The sequence below is a fragment of the Nicrophorus vespilloides genome, unplaced genomic scaffold (genome assembly GCF_001412225.1).
Source record: "Nicrophorus vespilloides isolate i.1.1-1 unplaced genomic scaffold, Nicve_v1.0, whole genome shotgun sequence".
In the NCBI taxonomy this organism is placed as follows: Eukaryota; Metazoa; Arthropoda; class Insecta; order Coleoptera; family Silphidae; genus Nicrophorus; species Nicrophorus vespilloides.
The window spans coordinates 883,067-899,312 of NW_017100098.1; the positions used below are offsets into that span (position 1 = coordinate 883,067).

General features: G+C 32.4%; 2 protein-coding genes across 4 annotated transcripts in view; one reads left to right on the plus strand and one right to left on the minus strand.

The window, feature by feature from the left end:
* The window catches only part of LOC108567857 (KH domain-containing, RNA-binding, signal transduction-associated protein 2-like), an 88,669-nt gene extending 87,456 nt beyond the window's left edge, over positions 1-1,213 (minus strand). Inside the window, exon 1 of one of the 2 annotated variants that reach the window (XM_017928565.1) lies at positions 1,165-1,213. The gene's annotated coding sequence lies outside the window, so the exon portion shown is untranslated. Of the gene's footprint in view, positions 1-554; positions 836-1,164 lie in introns of those variants that run through there. The other variant, XM_017928566.1, reaches the window with a different exon arrangement.
* A 10,858-nt stretch (positions 1,214-12,071) lies between these two features.
* Positions 12,072-16,243, plus strand: LOC108567869 (KH domain-containing, RNA-binding, signal transduction-associated protein 2-like). 2 transcript variants are annotated; one of them, XM_017928579.1, is made up of 6 exons: positions 12,088-12,153; positions 12,210-12,463; positions 13,835-13,959; positions 14,239-14,941; positions 15,081-15,277; positions 16,126-16,243. In XM_017928579.1, the coding sequence occupies exons 2-5, from the start codon at positions 12,214-12,216 to the stop codon at positions 15,188-15,190; spliced, it is 1,188 nt and encodes a 395-aa protein (XP_017784068.1). In that variant the 5' UTR covers positions 12,088-12,153; positions 12,210-12,213; the 3' UTR covers positions 15,191-15,277; positions 16,126-16,243. The 2 variants fall into 2 exon arrangements, with proteins under 2 accessions (XP_017784069.1, XP_017784068.1); XM_017928580.1 differs by lacking the exon at positions 15,081-15,277 and having other exon boundaries at positions 12,072-12,463.
* Positions 16,244-16,246: the final 3 nt, after the last annotated feature.

Below are 16,246 nucleotides of genomic sequence, written 5' to 3' on the forward strand. Positions count from 1 at the left end.
AGATGACTCATCGTTACGCAAGTGTTGCACAACGAATTTAAATGTTTTAGTATCGCTGAGAGATATTGCGACGAAGTTAGTCGCGTTTTCGTTACTCTATATGGATTTGTTTATTGCTCGCACCTGCAGCTGATTTGTCGTGACGTGACGAATAGCTCCGATTCGAGTATTCGTGTTTTCTTAATGATAAAGGCGATTTTGTGCCCAATAATAATTAGTATAGTTCGCGCAGCCATCGCTGAAGCGTCGCGTCGCACAAATAAGAATTGTTTTTAGTGTCTATAGCTGTTTCTTGGTGATCTACGTCATTGCGTTTTCATAAGCTAATTAAATACAATAATTTCCTAATGGTTATTCTTAAATGAGAGATTAATACATTTTATTCCAAATGAATAAAATTGCTTCAAATTGAAACATAATTGGTTAATTTAAAAAAATAAATAAATTTTGCAATCAACGTTTAAGTAAATTTATTCCAAATAAAAATAACCGAACGTTTTTAATTACTTTCTCATTTAAAAATTGACAATTAGGAAATTAATTTATTTAATTACCTTAAGAAAGTGACGTACATCACGACGAAGGAGCTGCAAACACTAAAAACAAATCACGAATCGCGGTTTGTGTGACATGTTGCATCAGCAATGGCTGCGCGCACTATACTAATTATTTTTGGGCAAGAAATCGCCTTTATGTTTAAGAAAACACGAATGCTCGAGTCAGAGGTAATCGTTACGACAAATCAGCTGCAGCTGCGAGCAATAAACAAATCCATATATGGTTACGAAAACGCGACTGGCTTCGTCGTATCGCGTTGCACAAATAAGAATTGTTTTTAGTTTTTGTAGCTGTTTCGTCGTGAACTACGTCACTGCGTTTTTGTAAGTTAATTAAATACAATAATTTCCTAATGGTTATTCTTAAATGAGAAATTAATACATTTTATTCCAAATGAATAAAATTGCCTCAAACAGAAATATAATAATTAGATAAATGAGTGTTAATTTAAAAAAATAAATAAATTTTGCAATCAACGTGTAACTAAATTAATTTCAAATAAAAATAGCCGAACGTTTGTATAATTTTTAAATTACTTTCTCATTTAAGAAATAAGAGTTAGGAATTTTATTTATTTATTTACCTTAGAAAAATGCAGTGACATACATTATGACGAAGCAGTTGCAAACACTAAAAACAAATCACAAAACGCGTTGCATCAGCGATGGCTGCGCGCACTATACTAATTATTATTGGGCAAGAAATCGCCTTTATGATTAAGAAAACACGAATGTTCGAATCGGAGTTAATCGTCACGACGAATCAGCTGCAGCTGCAAGCAATAAACAAATCCATATATGGTTAGGAAAACGCGACTGACATCGTCGCGACTAAAACGTTTAAATTCGTCACGCCACATCTGCGTAAAGATGAGTCATCTGCAACTGCGAATATTTAAACAAATTCTTATGTGTGCTCGAATACTAGTGCGTTTTGTTTTAAATTTACTGAAGAATTAATCAATAAGAATTAATTAATCAATACAGGCACAAAAAATAATGCGTTTTCTCTCTAATTTTATATAAATAAAAACCATGAATTTTAATGAGTTTTTTTTTAAATTTTACATAAGAAGTAGAAAGTAGAATAGAATAGTAGAAGTAGAAATACTACCATCTTTCAATTATGCTTAAAAATCTAATAAAATACAAAACAAATCTAATGTACGTTTAGAATGAAGATTTACACGCTTTGAATAATTTTAATTATAAATAATTTGAAAATAAACAACCCAGTTTGATTATACTTGCAATTAATATTTTGTTATCCAAAGAGCAAATCGCAAAACAACTAATTGATTCCATGAATATAATAATATACTATAAATCTATTTTTTGTAATTATCCTTCATCATAATAGTTGTGCACATCAACACAGATCAATTTTAATGAAAAAAAAATATTGACCATTTAGGTTTCGTGATTTAATGGCATTAAAACGATGACAAAAAAAAATAAATACACTTTGTGCGCTGTTTTATAAAGCTTTAAAAAAGTTCCAGTCCCGAAAGTGCACTTTGTGCAAAGTTAGTCTGATTAAGAGTAATTACAACGTTTACTTTTTTATAACGATTTACACGTAACTTCGTATTTCCTATACTTTTCAATTAGTTTAAAATGTAGAATAGCACCGATTACAATAGGTTTAATAATTTCGAGTACGAGTTGTTCAGGACTTGACCCAATTCCGTTCGATTAATTTTATCTTGAGGAAATAGTCATATTTGCCCGTATTATTCCAAGAGTTAATTTTCAAATGTTTAATAAAACTTTAACTGTTCTATTTACAAAAGAAGAGTATTCTACAATTTATGTGATCTGAAATTTCATGTATCTGGGATATTGATTAAAATTTTCTATATGATCGTGTGAGCTACATGATATATAATATTAACTGAAACTGGGATGGTTTCATAACCGATTCACTGCACATCGCCGCGTAAATCGCTTAATTGAGTAAGAGTTCCTCATTTACTGTTTAGTTATTAACATGCAATAAAAAAAATACATTATAATTTTCATGCATAATATAGAGCAGTAAATATCTAGTCGATTATAGTCATTATTACTGCACTTTTTCTAGCAGCTTCTTGAAGAGATGAGAAAAGTTTTTTAATAAGCGTTTTCAATAAAAGGGTTGGAAGACTTCCATACTTCATGCGCGTATGCGGCTCGCATCTCGTGGGTTATGGATTTTCAGATGTAAATTTAAGTTTCTGATCATAACTGAATGCGAAATGAATTCAAATTCCGTTGAATAAATGCTGATTGGCACAGCATAAGTCATGATAATACTTGAATGCGATAACCGAACTACTTTTGCATGCAAAAATAATTCAGTTTCTAGACGTTACATGGATTCTTTAAAATTTTCATGGATACATTAAGACGTATGTGTACATGAACGTATGACCAAAGCTTATTAATTTTTACCCAATTTTATGATCTCCGTACAAAGAAAAAAATCTGTAGACCTTATTTCTCCTCTTGATTTTACATCGAATACACATTGAACGAGCGAGACGATATTTTTTTTTATAATAAATGTTCGGTTCTTTCTTTCAATTTCAGGAAGTTTTCATTATTTACCGGAGGGACCGAAAGCTTTCCAGTTTGAAAAATCTCGACCATTTAGGCAATTTCTCATGAAGCGAAAGCTTTCCGATCGATCCGGGCGAATCCCTTCTATGAATAAATGAAACTCTGAATTAGGTATGTCCTGATTAAAATTTCGCCAATCGGCTGCAACTAATTGCATAGTTGTGGCTGTCTGCAATTATTAAACCGCATACAACAACCACAAAACAAAAGTTAAATGCAACAACATCCAATTAAATCCTATAACCTAAAGCACAATGTTATTTCTATATATGTATTTTAATTAGAATCTTAAATACGTTTGATAAAATAATAATAATGTTTTATTGTGGAATTTATTAAGTTAATGCAATTAGTAGCATTTAATACTATCTCTATTTTTTAACCTGTAAGTACTACGAGTGAATATGATATGTGTTCTCATTCGCATTCTATTGTAATTTAATTATGACAATTGACCTTCCAACTATTCTAGTGCACTTTTAAGTAGGAGCAAAGCAGTCGCGGGGAGAGATAATTATTTTATTCTAAAGTGTATTTCGGGTCAAAGTTTCCCGTCTACAGCAAATATGTTACGTTCTTGAAATATCATCAATATTTGTATTTCAAAGTGGAATAACTTTGGTTCCGTTTAGAGAAAATCAGTAATTCTGATTTCCAGTATAATAACAAACGCTGTGGGTTAAATTACGGAATATAATAAGTTTATATATTTGTTGACTTTTCAGAATTACAAGAGTTCACGTTCAAGTTTCCTAACATTAATTTCTTAGCTAACTACGATATTTTGATTAATTGTATTTATTATTTTAATATGTAATTAACTAATTCCAATTAAATCAATATATATAATAGATGTTTCATTTTACTCAATTCGCTGTTTGTTTCTATAAAAAATTGAATGCTTCATTAAATTGGATATGGTATGTTAATATCAGAAGGAAGTGCATAGTAACGATACTTTAATGAAAACTTTGAGGGTTTAGTAATCGAACGTTTTAATGGCTTTAATGGGTTCATGAATACAAGCGAGTTAAGTGTCAACGATCATATAAGTACATCGTTTGAGAGTGTAATGAGACTAGAGCAAGTTTATACAAAGGTATAGAACTTCATCGAAATTTACAACAAAAAATAGAAATCAATGCAAATTAACTATTTACATTTTCATAAATATTCGCTCATATATTCGTTATAATGGGTGTATCAAATAAAACCTCATCAGAATATTTTTTCATTATATATGTGAGCACGTGTATTTATACTATCGACAGTAAAATATAATAAACATTCCTAAATTGTAATTATATTATTTATGCCGATGGAGAATTTTACATTATATTCAGCAGGACATTAACAATCCAATTAATAATACTAATTAGGATAGTATACATACAACATAATGCTAATAAATGATGAATTATCAAATAATTTTAATTCATGAAATATGTCACTTAACAATATAAGTTAAAAGTCAAAGCAAATTTCTAAAATCAATGTGATTTGCGGAATAAATCAGCTAATATAAATGTCTGATTATTTGTTTAATGCTGATAAAATAAACTATTTTAATTGGTTCAAAATTCATAGATACAATTGAATATTAAATCCAGTACATTTGGTGAATGCATATTCATATTTAAAAGTAAGTTCCCGGCAAATCGATCAACATTATATTTGTTGCTGTTTATTCATTCTGTAATAGTACTTTCAGGGTGTGAAGTTAATAAAGTGTTTTCAATCATAATTCAGTAAATCTCGATATTCGGTGCACACCTCACGTTGTCATTGTTAATGAAGAATTATATCGAAGAAGTTATGAGGCTCGGTGGCGTTTCATTCGCAGGGAAGATTTTATTGGCATTCTCGCCATCTCCGTCTGAATTAAGTGCATAATAAAGCTCTGATGGCTCATTTCCGTTTCCGGATTTGCCGCATCCAAAATTAAGGCAACTTTTTTTTTTCCCTCATCCACATCCTTCATATATATGTTAAGAGGTAAGCGAGCTTTTCTTTTTCCTTAGGTGCAGAAGCATCAAAGTTTCAAAGGATATTAATTAAGACAGCGAGTTTGTCGACTAAATCTCTCAAGGATTAAGTGTAACAAAGACGTTCAGGAATTGCGGTCGGCTGCGGAAAATTGTGCATGTAACAGAGGGCGTCCTGTCTTCGTAGCAAAAATTCGATACTCCAAAGCCCCAAACTATTTTTGCGGTTGAGCCTGTTAAGATTTATTTATTTTCTGTGGCCATCCGAAAATGGATGGGCCGTTACCGCTAACGACTGGGGATTTAATGAGAGCCTGCACCGACAGATGGCGCCCCCGGGAATTCCCCCCAAAATACCTGCAAGACGGCGCCAGAGTTTTTTTTTGTTTCCCCCCATTAGATTTATCTCAATTAATAAACCTATATAAACTTTCACATTTATTTTAAATGCTATCAATAACTTTGAGTCACTTTAACATCACTTTTCTTTTTGTTGCAATACATTTTGTATCGACCCTGTTTTGTAATTAATTCTGTTTGTTGCGGCTACGTTAAAAATTTCAAAAGGAAACTTTGATGAGAGTTGCCTCGCGCCCACGGGGCATTTTTCTTCTCTGCGTGGCATGAATTGCATAAAGGATGAAGGGCTAAGCGAGTGCGATACAAAAGAGAAAACACTCCTAATCCAATAAGGGACAGAGGTGAATGGCAAAAAAAAAATGCCTCGAAACAATCTCACGGTTTATTGGGCCAAAGGAATTTTAAATGGAGCAGCGCACGCGAGAAAAAAAATATATTAAGGGATACACATTATTTATAAACGTCCCGAATCAAAATTGGGTCCTGGAAGTTGCTTCGATTTCAAACCGGATCAGACTTCATCGGATCCTTAATAATAAGACATTATTTATTCCAGTCACATTTGATGGTTGAGCTCTCTGCTAGGTGATAGCTGTAACGCTGTTTTATTTACACATATGGGGTCCAATAGCCATGAAACCTTAGGTCCCTTCAGTCCATACAATTTTTATAGACTTTAAACAGAACACAGTTCGAATGTCGTAAACACAATTTCCGAATATTTGGGATCTCCATTTTATATGTACTCAACATCTAAACTACCAAATACGCACAAGGAAACTGACATTTGAATTGCTAGGCGATACACAAAGGTTCATATTGAATAATATACAAGTATTTGAAAGAAAACTACCTACACAGTAAAGGTGAATAAATGGATATTATGAAAAGGCACTGGAGCAAATTTAATTAATAATACATGAAACAGTAGTGCTCCTTTGTAAAGGATTTTACATAATCCTGTATTTCTTGATCGTATTCAAATTTGTTGTTGATCCGAGAGGAAATAAATACACAAAATAAATTTACTTAAGTAAATGTTAGTCATTTTCAAATAAACATATATCAAATATATATTTATTTTTAACCCTTCGTTACTTCGTTAACTATAAGTTATATGGAATTTTTCATTTCTACTACATTATAAACGCAAACATAATCGTCACGAAAACCTTTGAATAATAAAATAATTTGTTAAAGAAAATTCTGATAAATCATCTTCTACGAATTTGATAAATGTTTTCTTTCTAACATGGAATGCAATTTTATGTCTGTATTCTTATTTTCTAAGTAGGTAATTTGTCACAATTTATTAATACGTTAGAAGCTTTTATTACATTTTATGAACAAAAAAAGGGAGCATCAATTAAGTGTAAGTATTTACTGATTGTATAGAGTTGTTCGAGAAAGCCTTAAATAATATCTAAACCGGAATTTACAGCCTCGTTGTGCACAGTTCCGATTATATAAATCGTTTGCACCTTTCGACTTCGCACAATCTCTAGATTTTACCTTTTGAGCACACCGCGCCACCCTCTGCAGACATGTGGATGTATTTTATATTTATCGAATTCCGGCTGGTTTCTATTTGCTAACGCAGCCCTCGTTATCCGTTCAGTTTAACTACGGCAGGAGTTTATGGATCGCCCCATTCTCACCCACCCTTTACTTCCTTCCTTCCTTCTCTCATACAAGTGAAACTGCTACCGTGGATGGATCAAAACGACCACACTGCAAACAATGTTTGTCTTCTCAGTAAAAGTAACAAACGCAAATGTTGATTGGTTAATTAACACTTAGGAAGTGCGAAGACGTTGATTACTTAAGGATAAGTTGGACGCGCGTGATGAGGTGTTTAATCTTTACTTTGACAATCGTCTCATTTGTCTCAATCAATACCGTTTAATTTAAACCAAGCGCATGGGAAATCAAATATATAGAAATAGAGTTCATTTAGAACATATGGTAGTGGTTGCTAATATATTAATATCAACTTGTTAGAAAAATGTAATTTCAAATTGTGAATGGAAAATAAGAAATAAAGCTAAATACATAACTTTTGTCTGTGCTAATACAATAAAAACTGAAAGGGAAGCATTCCACTCCGATACTGGCACGTTTCCAGGCCTTAATTATATTGCACAAAATCGGGGAAAACATGTTCACACGATAAATTCATCAACGAATGCTAGCAATATCACCAGTCAATATTACATGTAAATTAAAATATTTTGCAACAGATTCCATTTATATTTATTATTAGTTTTTACTTCATTTATCATCAATTAGTTAATTTAATAAATTAGAAGAAATAATAAGTTAGATTATGCCAAACATATAGCAAATTATTCAATTATTTCCATTCTTTAAAAAATAAATATTTCATATTTCTTTTTATAAGACTTCTGCATTTTTTATTTAAGAAAGTAAGTTGATATTTCAATAATATTCCGAACTACACAAAATATTATCATATTTTTCTATAATAAAAAAAGTAATAATATCAAATATAATTTAATGAATTAAAATGAGAGCAAATAAATAATGAAAATATGTTCTTATCAATTATCGAAACTGGAATTTCTCTTTTCTTTCGTTTCGATGCTTTCAAATACATCAAAGAAATATAACCTTTTCAATGTATGTTTGTGCGGGGATGCGGAGTTGAGACTATGGAAATGTGCCATTGCAATTTGTGAAATTTAATAAAAAGAAATTTCGATCATTAAATTTTGTCATTCCGTCGGACGTAACACGTGTTCCTGTTATTTCTACAAAACGCGATTCCAGCCATTCGCACGTCCTCAAGCAAATACGTTATTTATTTAGTGGAGAAAATGGTCCCAAAATGAAATTTAACCACATCCATGTTCGCATTCGTAAGCACATCCAGAGAAACGCTTAAACCTAAGTCGAGGCAATTACGGAAACCGCACGCCCGGTTTCCCAGAATATTATGAAATTAATATTAATTCTATTAAAATTTCCGCTCCTCTCTCTCACACATATATACATGCACACACATTTCCATTCTCTTTCTCTATCTCACATTGTGTGTCTTCTTTTTCTGTCCGTTTCCATCTCTTCCTTCGTGCATTTCATCCACCCGTTTTCCACTACAAAATATGCAAACTATAAGCAACGAATTAGCTACACAAATTTTAAATAAACGCGTTGCATAGGGAAATAATTAGAACTCACTTTACAGACGCGCCTAAATTTGCAATCGCAATTTCCTCGTTTGTTTTCATACAATTAGAAGTCGCAAAATATTTATGTTCCATTTCCCGAATTCATATGTAACATGAAACAGATTCAACCTTAATAATCAAATATTGAGATTACATTATGTGATATTCGTTAATATTCAATGAAATCTCGCTTGTTCTATATGTTCTTATGAAAACACAAATATTATTTTATTACTAAATTAATAGATAGACAATATAAATATTAAATACAAATTCAAAGTTAAATAAGAAAATGTTTAATTACAGATAAACAATTTATGATTGTTTGGAAGAGAACTCTTAAAAAATATTTCTGATTAATAGACGATCTCATTGTTATAGGATGAGACGAATTAGTGTGCTGAACTCAAAGTCAGATATACTTGACAGCAAAAGAAAACAGTAATAGTCCATTTGGACGTCACTTAAGTTCCTCCCACGTTGGATCCTATATTTATATATTTATTTTTCCCCCTTCGCTATATTACTTCGAGCATAGTTTGGTAGCGTTCGGCGTCGCAACGTCTGCCACCTGACGCAGCAGCATCGGCGTCGGAACAATACATTCAATCCGGCAACTCCCGATAAATTAGGATCCCTTGTCGCATCATTAAACGCGACGCCTTGAAGAAGTGGAAAACAGAATTTCTTTTAAGTGTATATTTATGTGGGGACGCTAATGATCCATACAATTTTCAGCAATTAAAAAGCACTTCGCTCTTCAATAGCACGACAATCCTACCCAATTAATTTTTATTTTCCAAAATTTTTTACCACTTTTCTTCTTAGGTTTTCCTCATCCTCCCTTAAATTCGCACTTCATTAACTCGGCATTCGAGAGTTGCAACTTTTGAGCAAAAACAAAATATAAATATTCAAAAAAGTATAAAGTTTCAACGAGTTTCTTTCTAGAATGTCCGATGTCTGTATAATTAGATTATGGTGTTTTAATTTGTGACCGATATATGCATAAGGACGATGGAAAATAGTATCTGTCGAAACTGACGGACTTTGATGACCGGGCTGTGAAACATCCGTCAATTACATGCAAATACGGCTCTCGTTGAATAATTCTAATAGCTACAATTACAAACGAAGTGCTGTGTGTCGAAGGGAGGCTGGAAAATCGTGGGAAATTTCAATTCTCGTTAGTGCGTGCTAAATTATTCCCCTTTTATAATCGAGTTCGGAATTCCACTATCGTGTATATTTCATTTTAATGTTTCTCCATCGGACACAAAGGCACTGAAGATTATAATTAAATAATTATAAATTCATTATTTTATATTATTTTCTTTTCAAAATTACAAATTAATTAATTTCAAGAAAACAAGAGTTTTTTAATATGGTCATTATATTACTAAATATATTTCTTCTTCATATAAATTAATACATTTAATCTTCTTCTCAAATAGAATTAGCCAAAAATTCATATGTGATGAGTAAGGGAATGAAAACTAAAATTCTAGTAAATTTTAAACATATTGTATAAATATATATGAAAACAAATCGATGTATGTTATGAATGATGAATTTAAGATTAAGGTGGAAATATTACTTTGGTGGCTTGAAATTATTTACACTTACGTATATCATATGCGTATTTAACAAATAAATATTATTCTAAAAATGTAAAACCTAGAACTCTACTATTTATTTTTACATAATCATTCTTAAAATAATTATAGAGAAAAATAGATGGGACTATCATGGTCTAACAATGAAATGCATTTCCTTTGGAAAATCAAATTGTCAATTATTGTCAGCAATTAAGGCAGTGGTTCTTAGTGAATGGCATGTGATGAATATCAATGTCGTTGTGGCATTTGTCGATTTGTAAAATCTTTTGTGAATTCCGAGAGCTCAACTATTTAGCGGTGCACAAAAGCGTTCGGTGATTATCGTAGACAAAAGCTTTGCAGGTTTGGAGGAATGTGCTTTTCCTCAATTATAATCGGGTATCCTCGAAATCCCAAGATTTTTCATTCTTGTTCTGCTCAATAGAAGTTAATTCGCCACCTGTGCGAGTTTTCTTTATCGTGCAAGAATAACAATTTTTGTGATACTCCTTTTTGCGTCTCTCCACCAGAGAGCTATCGTATTTGTATTCCGTTTATCTACGCAAAAGGAGGTGCGGAGGGGTGCGAGACCCTTTATCCGGCCAAGATAAGTTCACGGCTTCAAAAAGGAAATCCTGCGCTCTCTCTAGTCTTCTTCTTTTTGTTGCCTGTCTCCTCAGGTCGTGGAATACCGAGAAAAGGAAAAAAGCATCAAGAAAGGAGTATCCGCAAAAGATATACACAGTCGGCTTTTATCGAACTACACCAGCTTTACATTTATGAAAGAGAAGAAAGAAGTGTACGCCAAAGGGATTTCCCGGCCTCCTTTAGAATTTACCTGAATTCGATTTTCCAGTGATTACAACACCGTAACTTGCCTTTTCTTACAACTGTTTTCCATACTCACATTAAAATCAGAAGTTCATGTTACAAAGTTTGAAACCAACGGTAATTTTAAGCTATTCACATGCATGATAATATGAACACTAGTTGAAGTAAGTTTTCTTTTACCTAAATCGGTTAATTTGCAAGACAATAAAATATAATAAATAAAACTAGCTAATGAACTTAAACAAATAAAGTTAAGTAATATTTATTGGTTCATTTTATTTATTAACCACCACTGTCTTCTCTTAGCCTGTGTAGGGCACAATTCAGCCAGTTTCCGCCGTATTTATTGGTCTTTAAACATATAACCCAAATGAGATTTAAGTTTTTTAACTAATGTAACATTAAACAAATTATTGTAATTTTTATTAGTCAATTACGACTATATATTTTTATTATAAAATAAACTTAATAGATTTTTTAAACTGCTCAACTGCTCTGTTATTAATAATATTATTAATCAATAATTTAATATTTATAATTTGTATTGTCGAAATTTAACTTTAATGTAGCTAGGTTTTTGTAATAATTAAATATATATAATTACCAAATTTAATCGAATAGAAAATAGGAACCTCTATTTTATATTCAATTAAATTTGGTAATTATTGGTTTGGTAAACTACAATATTCGTAGGTAATTTAATTTAAAAAGGTTTTGAGTAGCTTAATTATTATTAGTAGTTCATATGATAGGCAAGATTACACTTCTAATAGCAATAAGAAATAGAATACTAGTACAATATATATATATATATATTTACATAATATTTCGGTATATTTTTACCATGTTAAGTAATTGATTAATTATGTAACGTAGTCCGCCATCTGAATTCGAGCAGCTGAAAGCTAGAGCTTCATCATATATCTACTAGGCTACCAGTATGCTTCTCTTCTTCCTTCTTGCGGAGGCAACGCCATTTTTGCATCGGCATAGGGAAAGTGTTTTGGTGCGGGGTGGAAGACGAATAGTGGTGAGAGTAAAGTTACGTACATTCGGACGAATAACTTTCATCAGTCGAACCTGAAGGTTGATGATGGCAGATAAGTACAATGATTCGAACGGAGAATATGCCGGCGATTTCAAGAGGAGGACCCAGATGGAGAAAGATGGGGGTGGCATAGTTGCAGTCGGTGGAGGTGGCGTCGACGGCTCCGAGGTCGACAACGACGAATCGAACCCGGCGATGATGAAAGCCAGCGAATATATCAGCGAGCTCCTGCAGGAGAAGCTTGCGATCGATTCCCTCAAATACCCGAACACAATTCGTTTAATCGATCAAGGTATTATTATAATCCTGATTGTAGGTATATCGATCGTTTAGCTAACAATATCTTTGGTCCAGTTGGATTACATATGGATTTATCATAAGCGCCGCCTGCGACTACCGGATGAAATAATTAAGATCGTTATCATGTCGTGGGTGGCTATGATGGAAAAGATGAATATTTGAGCGATAGCTCATTGAATTATGTATACCATCATTATTGCAGCCTTTATGTGTGCCGCGACGCCTGTAGTTTGCGGCCGCTCTTAATTAAACCATCCTCAGTAAATAATGGAAGGGATGGTAGCAGCCTGAATAATGCTGGTCGCATTTTCAACCATCATCCCTTAGTAATGTCTCAAAATTTATTAATATGCTCATTTGACTTCATCGTAATCATAAACTTCGCCAAGGATCACACAGATTCTGCGCTCACTCTTATAGTATGCACGCATTCGATCATAATATGAATGATACCATCTGCTATAAAACATCAAGTTTTGATATAATTATTGAAAGTAAATATTAGTTGTAGTTTGAAAGTTTTGTATCCTAAGAATTATCAATAATTTGCGGAAAGGAATCTATAATAAATAATTGTACATATAATATTCTGATTCGCACATATTAAGCGAATAATACAATAGCTCGGATTTGTTCAAAATAAGTGTAGAGTTTGCGAATATATTGCAGACAAAACGCGTTGATTTATCAACTCATTATATGTTTTACTATAAACTTAAGAAAGACGAGTTACATCATCTCACGACAAACAAAAGAGAAAATACTCGGCCTCCTTACGCTTTATATTTATTCCTTTTTGATGCGCGTCAGGTGTATGTCATACATCGTAGGAGTTATGATTTATTCATTTTGGCAAGTCGTTGCGGAATTTTCAGGCTTGCATTAGTTTTTCTTTATTTGCTTTTGCTGTTTATTTCTGTAAGGTTTTATTAATAATTCGTATGTACTTCGTTTGAAATGTTTGCTTCTGAAATGCAGACATTAAAGATGCAAATTGGGCATGCAATCGCGGCCCATTTCACTTTCATGTCATTTTGGCGCTCGAAAAGTTGTAAATATTGTGTTGGGTAAAAAAAATAGCATCGTTGAAATTTATATTCCGAAAGGTGAGCCGAAATCTTTCCAACTTAATCGAGTTCAAATGAAAGGAAACCCGATTACGCAAACTGCTTATTATCAATTATTCCTGTAGAAAGATCTTATATGTTTATATAATTAAATTAAATTAAGCTATTGCTATTTTTTATTAGTGGTTTAAGAAAAGTTCTTTAATAATATATAGAATGTTCGATTTGTATTTTCTGAGCTTTTCTTTTATTACATTTGTGATAGAACTTATTTTATTTGATCTTTTATCCCACAGAGATCGCAAAAGTCCAGGCAATCGGGAAGGTTCCAGCGAAGGATCTGAAATATGTTGATATCTACAGGGAGCGACCCATGAAAGTTTCCGTCAAAGTTCTCGTTCCGGTCAAAGAGCATCCTAAGGTAATGCAGTTATTGTTTTTATTTATATCGAAATCTTGTACATTTATTTGTATTATTCTGTATTGTAAAAAAAAACAATATGTGTTATCCATAAATTAATTGGGATTAATTACTTTATTCAATTAAATAGAAATTATATTGTCTTATTTACTTAATATAATAATGGAAATAAATATAAAAAGTATAGAAAGATATTAAATTATTAATATTTGAATGCTTTCAGTTGCGTGAAATGTTTTTGTTATACTGTGCAATGATTGATTGATTGATTGTTTTCAGTTTAATTTTGTTGGTAAACTACTGGGACCGAAAGGCAACTCGATGAAACGGCTCCAGGAAGAAACAATGTGTAAGATGGCTGTTCTGGGTCGTGGGTCAATGAAGGACCGCAACAAGGAGGAAGAACTAAGACAGTCATGCGATTCAAAGTATGCTCACCTAAGCGATGACCTTCACGTGGAGATATCAGCCCTAGGACCACCTGCGGAGGCACACGCTAGGGTTGCCTTCGCCCTGGCGGAGGTCAGAAAGTATCTTATACCAGACAACAATGATAACATCCGGCAGGAGCAGATGCGCGAGATGGAGATAATGACGGCTATACCGAACGAGCGCGAGTCCACCAGACGCACCAGCATCCTCAGAAGCAGCTCTCGTTCAGCGCGCGGTAGCCCTTTCAATGGTTTACCAGCTGTTTCGGCTTCTGTTCCAAGAGCACCTCTGCAGATGAGGACTGCCACCAGGACACCGGTCGTCACACCACGCGTAATGCCAGCGAAAACAAAAATCTTGTCTATTTTAGATAGAGCGAGGATCGCGATGGAAGAAAGCTACGGCTACGAGGAGCCCTACGAGCCCACCGAACCTTCCTATGAACACTACAGTCCGCCTCCAAGCCACTACAGATCGGGTACCTCCAGCCACCATTACGACACACCTGAGTACGACACGGAATACTACAGGGAAAGCTCTAGCTCATATGGTAAGAATCTTTTAATTATCTCGTATAACCAGCATACGAGCACATAAATCAATTTAATAGAAAAACGCGCGAATTTAATTCCTAATCCCATTCTTAAACTTGTTATAAATCTGTTGAATTCTCTGTGTGTGTGTGACAGAGCCTTCGTCTCATCGTTGGAAGTCTTACAAAGCTTCGAGTACGTCGAGCTCGAGGCATAGTGAATCTTCACGGTATCGTTCTTCACCGTACACACGACCTACGAAATAATACTTAATTTTAAAAATACAAACAAAATCACCAAAATGAACTTTTTAACAAAGCCCTATGCTTCTGGTATAAAATTAAACTCAACAGGTACGGTTTTAATAGCATTTAAATTAATTTAAAAAAAAACAAATCTGAATCTTTTTTCTTAATTTAACAATAATAGAATTTTAATTTATTTATTGACTTAAAATAATAAGCCTCGCTTAATTGAAATGAGTAATGTCACGAGGGATGAAATATAGCCTTCTTGGAATAGCTAAATGCTTAAGGCAATTTTTCATGTAGTTTTAAAACTCGAAACTAAGAACTTGTTTCTTGATTTTAAATATTAATTAAATTAAAAAAAATACAAAATTGTAATTATTATTTTCAAATTAGTCAAAATAATGTTTAACGTTTCTATTTTTTTTTTGCTCTCATTTTTATTATTAGGCTATTCTTTAAGTCCAAAGCAATAATTTTATCCAAAAGTACAAACTGCTGACTTAGAGAATGGTACTTAAGCAGAGCAATTTTATTTCTCTTTCGCATTAATAGAATCTAATAATTATATTAAAAATCATAATGTAATCTTAAACTATTGTAAAACGGTTTTCCCCTATTAGTATCCCTAATAATAAAAACAAAACAAAATCTCTAAAGATCCAAAAAAGTTAAATTTAATCTCTTAAACCTGCGATAAATTAAATTCGTATATAGCACGAAGGTAAAGTATCTTAAATCGTATCTTAAACAGAATTTTAAAATTTAAACTTTTTCTGCATGTGTTTTATTTTAGCGACCTTAAACTTTATTTTGAAATAAACCTATTTTTTGCATGTCATTTTTAACATTATGATTTAACGGCAACCGTTTGTTGCTTCTTTTGTTCTTACACCATTTTACATTATACAATTTTTTTATTTTAGATTTTTTTTTGTTATTTCTTTTTTCAGGTTTATGATATAAGGTCCACTTTGGGAACAACTGAAACTCTGAAACTGTGATAAACATTTGTGATATTTCACCTACGATTAAAAATATTTTACTCCCTTATTTTTTTTTATATTTTTTTTA

Bases quoted from the DNA above. Each gene is read 5' to 3' on its own strand.
- LOC108567869 (XM_017928579.1), top strand. From the start codon at position 12,214: ATGATGGCAGATAAGTACAATGATTCGAACGGAGAATATGCCGGCGAT. The intron at 13,960-14,238 runs GTAATGCAGTTA...GATTGTTTTCAG, and splicing joins CGGTCAAAGAGCATCCTAAG to TTTAATTTTGTTGGTAAACT. The intron at 14,942-15,080 runs GTAAGAATCTTT...TGTGTGTGACAG, and splicing joins GGAAAGCTCTAGCTCATATG to AGCCTTCGTCTCATCGTTGG.